This window comes from Athalia rosae, chromosome 4 (assembly GCF_917208135.1).
Source record: "Athalia rosae chromosome 4, iyAthRosa1.1, whole genome shotgun sequence".
NCBI lineage: Eukaryota > Metazoa > Arthropoda > Insecta > Hymenoptera > Athaliidae > Athalia > Athalia rosae.
Window position 1 is genome coordinate 794,072 of NC_064029.1, and position 8,613 is coordinate 802,684.

The 8,613-nt window shown below is 38.1% G+C and overlaps 1 protein-coding gene across 1 annotated transcript; it reads right to left on the reverse strand.

Moving 5' to 3' along the window:
* Window positions 1-739: 739 nt before the first annotated feature.
* Window positions 740-8,410, reverse strand: LOC105687533 (transportin-1). Its single transcript, XM_012403257.3, has 16 exons — window positions 8,291-8,410; window positions 7,928-8,178; window positions 7,137-7,212; window positions 6,481-6,660; window positions 6,014-6,362; window positions 5,721-5,922; window positions 5,246-5,642; window positions 4,846-5,157; window positions 4,436-4,673; window positions 4,009-4,298; window positions 3,827-3,925; window positions 3,631-3,726; window positions 2,589-2,664; window positions 1,260-1,434; window positions 1,020-1,146; window positions 740-939 (listed from the first exon to the last, which is right to left on the reverse strand). Exons 2-15 carry the CDS (start codon window positions 8,030-8,032, stop codon window positions 1,039-1,041), a joined length of 2,703 nt encoding a protein of 900 aa, XP_012258680.1. The 5' UTR covers window positions 8,033-8,178; window positions 8,291-8,410; the 3' UTR covers window positions 740-939; window positions 1,020-1,038.
* Window positions 8,411-8,613: the final 203 nt, after the last annotated feature.

Here is an 8,613-nt window from a genome sequence, read left to right on the forward strand (position 1 = left end):
AGACTTCTAGAATCTGGCTAAAACTGATAGCTATGATGACCGGATAATATCCCATGCGCTAACAGGTACTAGAGTCTCTTTCAGCTGCAATCTTAGGGATAAGAATCTAATTTCGATTCCGAATTATTGGTTGTACCAGATACTTGAACACGTTGCAATTCTTTGCCTGTTGACTTAATGGCAAAGATGTACAACTTTGTCCGATTGCGAGAAAATACTGCACTTCTATCTTTCAATGGTTTATCGCGGCAGGATAAAAAAAAAAAAAAATTACATGAGAAAATCAAGAGTGGCTTGTTTGTTTTTTTTATTCGAAGCGCAAAATTAAGATTCTTGAGCAGTGCGCTGTAAGTAAACTAATCTCAGCAGAAGTAGGTATCCTAACTGCATTGCGATGTGTTTAGTTTAGGTACGCGGGTTTGTGATACGCGACCAATGCGATGTTTGTAACCAGTGCGACCAGTGACTGTATGCGCAGCACTAATTGAATATTCGCGTATGCGGTACGCTCCTAAGTTTCGGTACCGTGATATTACGACAATGGCTTTTTTGAGCCTGCTGTATTCTTCCACATTAAGTGGGGGTGATACCCACATAACCCACCCTCCCTCCCACCCTGACCCACCCTCCCTTGTTTCCCTCGGCCGCTGTGTTTGTATTGTTTTTACTATTTATTTCTCATTTTCTTCATCATTCGGTATCTCTCATACGCCGTTGGTAGTTATGTGTATAACCGTTGTAAATGATCACGATTTATTACGTTGAGATCAAATCGAATTTTCCGAGGGACTTACAACGGCAACGACGACGTGACGACTACGACGATTATGATGACACGATGACGATGAGAAGAGGCCGTGGTTTCACCCACCCACCCTGTCGACCCATTATTATTATTCCCCGCCCAACCCCATTCGGCCTGCCCCGTACAGCGGCCGTCTGAAAGATCAAAAAATTATAAAACATCGAAGGATGATGACTTACTTGTAGGTCAGATTAAAATTCTTTTTTTTGCTTACAATAAGTAGGCGGGGCTGTTCAGACGCCGTACATGCCATGAAGCCGCTCACTGAGTTGCGGCGGGAATTGATCAGAAAATCGTTTCCAATTATCCGCACCAACTTGATTTTTGAAACCATGTAAAATCTAGAAAACATAAAGTAGGTGGTCAACGGATAAATTCTAGTTGTTAACCCGGAATTGGATAACTTGATCTGTTTAATTCCAACAGTGGTAAATTGAGTCTAGAAAGAACGTACTTTTTGGAACATGTCTTTGAGATCATCATGAGGTGTAACCCAAGAAGCAACAGCATCACAGAAGAAGATAAAGTCTGGTACAACGCCGCCAGGATTAACAGTAATCATTTGGCACATGCCTCTAAATGCAGAATCTTTTTCCTCATTGTCTCGGATGTTCCTTAAGGATGTACACCTATCGATAAGAAAATTTATAAAATTACAACCCACCCTCTCTCTAACATTAATAACAATCAAATATCATTTACCAAAAATATCATTCATCAAACAGTAAAGAGATACAAATTATTCAATTATAGCAGGTAATTCAAGCAGTTGGGTGATCAGAGAATTATTGGAATATCAAAAAAATTGTTATAAATGACACAATTTTTGTGTGGTGAGAACGTGTGGACGTGTTTCTACCAGAATCTACAATGACCTGTAGTCCTCAAATCTAAATTAGATAACGTTTTCTTTAATCAAGCGTTTATGCGCTTACATAGTCTCACCACAGTGAAGCTGTGTGGGCTTGCACCCAGCAAATGAGAGGGCAAAGATATATACGATTCTTAAATCGAGGAGTAACTGTACTATACAATTCAAATCCACCTCGAATAGGACAACATTAGTTTTTCATCCCCTGATCCCCTACCACGTCAGAAAGTTCTTAAACCTGGGCTGAAAAAGATATTTTAATCCTTTGCCTACAGGATAGTGTGAACACGCTGCAAATTCATATCTCCAAAGTCTGTGCAATGCAAACTGACAATGATTCAAAGCAGCAAATTGTAAATTGCTATTCTGCTAAGGATTAAGATATTGATTGAATAACATAATTATAACACAGATTACATGTTTAGACGAATTTGAGTCACCTTAGTACTGAAAAGTGAATTATATCGTTAGAAATGATGTGTGCTAGAGGACGTGTAATTTAGGACTAGTAACTAGGATATTACTTCCTGATACCAAAGTCACATTGTGCAGCGATGTTTTTCAAGTAGCATTTGTTATCCAACACTTCCATAACAATTTATCATGATACCCAGGCATTTTCGAGATACAAGGAGACCACAACGCTATGACACTTGGAATTTGAATAATTTCTCCTCCGTTATAGGGGTTACCTAGGGGAGACGTTACCTTTTCCGTCAGAATTTTGAGATTGATAATTTTAAGATTATGCATAACGTTTCGATTTAAGGTATATTAATTAATGTAATTAGGGATCAGGAATAATAATAGATGAATAGTGATAATAGATAATAAAATACCAATGAAAATAGGATATAATAATGTAATAAATAGAATGTGATAATAATAATAATAATTAAAAAAGTTACACACCACTGTCGGACAAACTGCTGTAACATGGGGGCGACGTCGTGGGGACACACATAACCTAGGCGACCGATCGTAATGGCTACGTTTCATTTCATTTCATTTCGGTAAGTAGTGAAGTGAAGCGAAGTGTAGTGAAGTGACCGGAAACACAAACAATAAGACAAACTGATAGCGAACCAACAACCAACTCAGGCGAGCGAATATTCTGCTGCGTGTAACTCCAATGAATTCATAATTAATTAATTAATCAACTATAATCAATCAATCAATAATTAATATCAATAACAATTAATAGAGACAAGGTGAACACAGGTGAACATATCATCAACATATTAAATACTTATATTCAACATAGGTAATACCGTGCTATCGTAGTTGCTGAAACAATAAAAAAAAATTATAGTAGCCGCACACCGAATGATAATTTTTACTTGGATCCAAGTCTCTTGTTGAAAACAAAATTAATTATTTCCCGTTATCGCGTACATATTGAATAATGATAGTTCTGTTTCAATCTCTTACGGTATTTTTTAAGTTCAAATCTGATGGAGCTAAGTAACTAGAGGAATTTTGTGAGCGGATAAGGAAATAAATGTTTTATCTATTGTGAGAGTAAAGCATTAGTTCTCAAATCGATCATAAATTATCTAAAAGAAAAGTTTTCCAATCAATAAAACCTCTACGTTCAAAGAAATTTCACGTCTACGAAACAAGCAACAATTATAAGGTGACAAATTGAAAGAACGAAATAATAGATACATTGCTGTAGATTAACACATTAGGTGCAACCATAAAAACAAAGTCAGTATTCCGAGATATTACGAGCTTCGCGTAAACAAGTACCGTTGTACAGTTGATCTATTGATCTTTGATTGCTTGTTGTTAGGTGGTAGCTACACGTTTTGCTATTTTCAATGTAGGGTCTTAGCACCAATGTTATATTTCATTTACGAGGGGTCTCAATGGTCTTTTAAGGGTCCACATTGTGTACAATGGAAATGAACACAAAGTGAGATTAAGTAAAGTATGGAGCAGGCTAACTTACCGGTATTTTCTAGGAGAGTCTTAGGCGTATTTGGTCGATTGATTATATCTATAAGCTGAGATAAGATCAGTGGAACGTATGGACTTGTATCGGCACCTAATGAAATGAAAAATGATGGTTAAAATACTCAGTATAATACAGAAACAGAAATATATTGAAGGATTTCACAAGGGCAAACAAAAATCAATAAACTCACCAAGTTTTATGGATATTTCTCCAATGGCCCATGTTGCATTGTTGCACACGGATATGAATTCAGGATTTAAGTTCTGTCCAAGAATCGGCATAAAGTCCGCTAAAAACCGAACGAACCATCGTAAATATTTGCGTTACTCTCAGCATGGAATAGGTTTGAAAATAAAGAGATAGTATACTAACATATACATGGTAAAACATGTTGGAAACACGCTTTGGTGAGATCGCCAAGTAACGCAAAGCTGCTTTGCCTAACTTCTGGCATAGGATCCTGCATACACTGATATAAAAGCTGCATGACATTGCTGTTGACGACTAAGCTTTCCATGTGCCCGTCCAAGCCCTCTGCCAATCCACTCAAGAGATCTAATGCTACAATCATGAAGTCTTTGTCTGGTGCGTCGAATTGCTCAGGACTTTGCGTGTTTGCTATATGCTGATTCAAAGTTTGCTCGACCAAAGACACACAACGCCTGGTAAGGAAACAAAATTAATTGTGCATTTGCGGGTGAGCATGAGTAACGACACATAAAAACAAAAAAATACCTAATGCTCAGCGTTCGTTATGAGCATTATCAAAGATAACTGAATATAAGTGTGAAAAACTCACCTGTAAACAGGTTCACAATAGGGGAGAAATCCAGATTGTAGAGCCGTAGCAACAGATGATAGACACTCCAACAAGGGAAAGAGGTCTTTATCCTCATCCTTCAACACATTCCACTTATTTATTAATGGTGGCATGAGCAAGTTGATATAGTCAGGTTTGTTTAAATGGTGACCCACTGAATCAGCCAGCGTCCCGATCGCGTCGTAAAGTATCAGCAAATTTTTGTGCTGGTATTTTCCTGTTGAATTAACGCAAAATAAGTAATGGAATAGTGAATTCTTATTGATGACTATTAAAATTATACGTTTTTAGATCGGTAGCAAGAGCATCTGATTCTAAAATTTATAAGTTATACACTAAGCATTGGCTAGAATAGCCACAGAAAATTAAATGACAGGAAAAGGACTTGCCAAAAGCAAAGACTAGCGTTTCCAAAATATATCCTAGGTATGGAACTAGCTCTGTTGATGCTTCTTCTTCAAGGGTTGCAAAGGCAGAGCATGCCGCTTCTTGGACTCGTTTATTGCCATCCAAAACTCTTTTGAGCAGCTCTGTCATCAGCGGTTTTAGATGTGTTTCATGAGGCTGTGAGCAAACCCAGTGTGCATACCTGCTCAATGTCCAGCAAGTGATGGAACGTACGAGCGCTTTTTTATCTCCGAGACATCCAATTAAATATGGTATCAGTTCAGACAGGTGTGGTATCATCCCCGTCATACAGCCTGAGAGAATTGATGGTTAAATTTTTTTGATCCGTGTTGTTGGAAATTGCAGAATCAGTAGTAACTAAAATGACACAAGCATTCATACCTTCGGCAATCGCCCCGAGAGCAAGGATTCCAGATTCTTTGATTTCCCAGTCTTGATGAAAAAGGGTTTCTTTTAATATCGGTACTAAAACAGGTAGCAATTCTTCCTGAAAGACGTTAGCAAGCATATCAAGTGCAGCTGCTGAACATTTCCTCAAGTTCCAATCACTAAGTGTGGAATCATCGTCTCCACCATCTTCCGGATCTGAATCGTCATCGTCACCTATGCCATTGTCATCGATAAGTTTGGCTCCAAAGGTGGTATGGTGCGTGTGGTGTGACCTTGACTTGTGAAATCTGGGTCTTATGTCTTCTTCTCGATCAGGAATCATCTCGTCTTCTTCCACGTCTCCTTTCAGCAGGATTATGTCGATTTCAGAGTACTTCATACCTCTGACCTGTTAATGTATTGCCAATTGAGTTAAAAATTAAAAATACAATGGTAGTGAGTCACTCAAATTTGTATAAGTACATACCAGAACGGGTACCAGCCTTGTCAAATGTGGAGCAAGTGCTTCTTTGCAGATTTGTTGCTCGGCTAGAGACAGCCAAAATTCGCAAGCTTCTAGTGCGACGCCTTCATCAGGATCTTGAGTCCTCATCAGCATGTATTCGATGATATTGTGCATATGTGGTATGAGCCTGTCTATCCGGACTTCTAATAGCATGACCAGAGCCCTGCAGGTCAATCCAAAAAAAACATCAGTTCATCTCACATGGAAACTTTCAAGCCAAGGAATAGATAATTGCAAAATTTTGAACAAGTTACCTGCAGACATTTTTTCGTACTTCTGGGTCGTCATCCGTGGCCAAATGGAACAGATTTTCTAGGAAGCTATCGATGTGGATCATCAATGCCTGTGTTCGGTTGATTATAAACTGGTTCACACATGCAATTGCATGGGATCTTATTTTAGGACTAGTATGTCTAAAAAATTGCAGAAATTTGGGAATGAGGACGTTCAGTGGTCGATTCAGTGCATCTGAATCTAATAATTCAGCAGAATCTTCACAGATTTTCTGTAGGGCTCCAAAAGCTCCTTCGCACACATTATAATCCTGGGAATCTAACATTTGACAAAGGGCCGGTAATAGTTCTGGCCACGAAGTTAGCTCACCTTTGAATAACAGAAAAATATGATTTAGAGAAAATGAAAATTTTATGTGTCTATACGATGAAGAAAATTTTTCTCTGATACCAAAGATGGTGACAAAGAATAAAAAGTATCAAAGTACCTTTCGATGCGACTGTTGTTATCAGGATACCAACTGTAGCTCGTATCAGTGGGGAAGGATCTCCAACAGCGGAGAGACATTCTTGTTTGATAAAATTTGTCACTTCAGGTACAAATTTGTTAAAATGTGCTTTGACGTTATTTTTCAATATCAATCCACTCAAAGATCTCGTCGGTTCATCTGCGATTCAGTAAAAGAAATACTATCATGAATATGGCAAAACGAGACAAAACAAACATGACTGTGATCTAGTTCTGGAATTGCTTAATTGAGTACAATTATAGCATACATAATTGATCCATATTAAGGAATGGTTTACAAAAATTGAAATTTAGTTCTATTTATTGGGAATTTGTATCAAATGATATGGTAATTTTATTTAGGATAACAGACTCTTACACATCAGGGTCTTACACGGAATATTAAATCAAATAAAAGAGTGAGTAAACAGCAGAAAAATCCAAACAGACAGTACTTTACCAGAGAAAAAAAAATGTTTTTCGTCACATCAACCATGGGTTTTGAAAATAATACACGTACATCAAAAACTATATTCTTCAACTAATACCAAATTCGAAAGGACTTAAAGCACCAATCATTTTGATACAGTATATCAAATTCAATATGATTAATGAAAAACTTGCCAAGTATCATACCTTCAGAGGTCAATTTGGTCAATACAAATATAAGGTAGTTGTTGAAGTCTGGAAATTTGTTAAGCTCCTCCAATTTCTATAAACAATCAGTTAAGGAAAACATAGGGATTGATAAGCAAGAATTTTTTCAGACCTTAGCAAATTTATTGGCTATTGGGTAAATTGCTTTATAGTGGTAAGCAGTGGCTAAATGCAACCCAATATAAAGGTGATTTGGAACTGGAGAATATCTGTGGGGCTAGTAACCGTTATTAAAATACTGCGAAACAAAGATAAGCATAGTGCCTTGTGGTTGACTACGACAATTTGGTCAAGAGTTCCCTGGGCTTACTACTAATCACGTGTGAAAAAATAGCCATAAAATTTGAGGATTGATTTTATTCAAATTTGATCTGTAGGCTCGAAAAATGACGTTTTGGATGAGATCTGACACAAGCAACGCGACTTGTCGGCTGTATCAACGTACCGCCTAGACGCAAATTTTATTACACGCACCTTGGATTGTGTAAGTTTTGTTTTGTCAGGAAATGGTTTCGTATCTATTAGAAAGATAAGTTGCCGATGTAAAGTTGAAAGAAAGCACACTCCTAATTCGATGAGGGTGCGTTTTGACGTGATTCAAAGCTAATTAAACCACGACCTGGATCGGACACTTTCCCGGGTTAAATAAATTTGTCAATAAAAGCACGCCCTTGGCAGCAGGATCAGCAGCACAGATTGGCAACTGTTATAAAACTTTTGGTGATCGTTCGGTAGGATATGAATTATTGTTAATAACGTCAAAAGGATACTTGTTGAACGGCGCGTTGGGTCGCTGTGTCTGGGCTCTGAGACTCCCTGAGAAGTGTCAAAATTTGCCTAAGTCCTTCTTCCTGCGGTTGCCACGCCATTTTCATTGTGTGTTTTCAACAGCACCACAGAACGTAGCCAGCCTTCTCTGACCTCGCAATATTCGACGGAAGCCGGAAGAACTGTCTACTTTACTCCCGCAATGGTCGCACGATACCAATTAAAACGGCTAATTTATCGCATAAGCGATGACCTAAAGCATAAGGAAACTTTATCAAATCTTCAAGAAACTCACCAGTCTTATTTAGCGATTATTTTAATAGAAATCTTAGGCCTGAGTAAATATTTGCAAATTTATTACAGACCGACTGTTGACTACTGTGCGATGCAAGCAGACAAATTTATCCGGCTGGCAAGAAGCACATCGATCGACACACGCCACGGCGCTGACTGTCGGAGTCGCAGCAGAGTCTGCGTGGTGGAAATAGCGCACCTTCGGATGAATCTACTGATCGCTGGCGCAGCGGCGCCATTTGATCGTCAAACTTCGAATCGCTTACTTCGTCTTCACGCAACTCGTTGCTAATTAAACTATACATTGTAATATCGAATTCTAAAACTCATGATAATCAGTTGAATACTAAAAGTGAAGTAATCTACTCATCTAAGTGGATAACTTGGTTTAATT

What these genes read in the sequence shown, in the direction of transcription:
- LOC105687533 (XM_012403257.3), bottom strand. Translation starts at nt 8,032, where the DNA reads ATGAAAATGGCGTGGCAACCGCAGGAAGAAGGACTTAGGCAAATTTTG. An exon ending in GTACGAAAAAATGTCTGCAG is followed by an intron (nt 5,923 to 6,013) that starts GTAACTTGTTCA and finishes ATTGACCTGCAG; the next exon opens with GGCTCTGGTCATGCTATTAG. An exon ending in GACTCTCCTAGAAAATACCG is followed by an intron (nt 2,665 to 3,630) that starts GTAAGTTAGCCT and finishes AATGAAACGTAG; the next exon opens with CCATTACGATCGGTCGCCTA.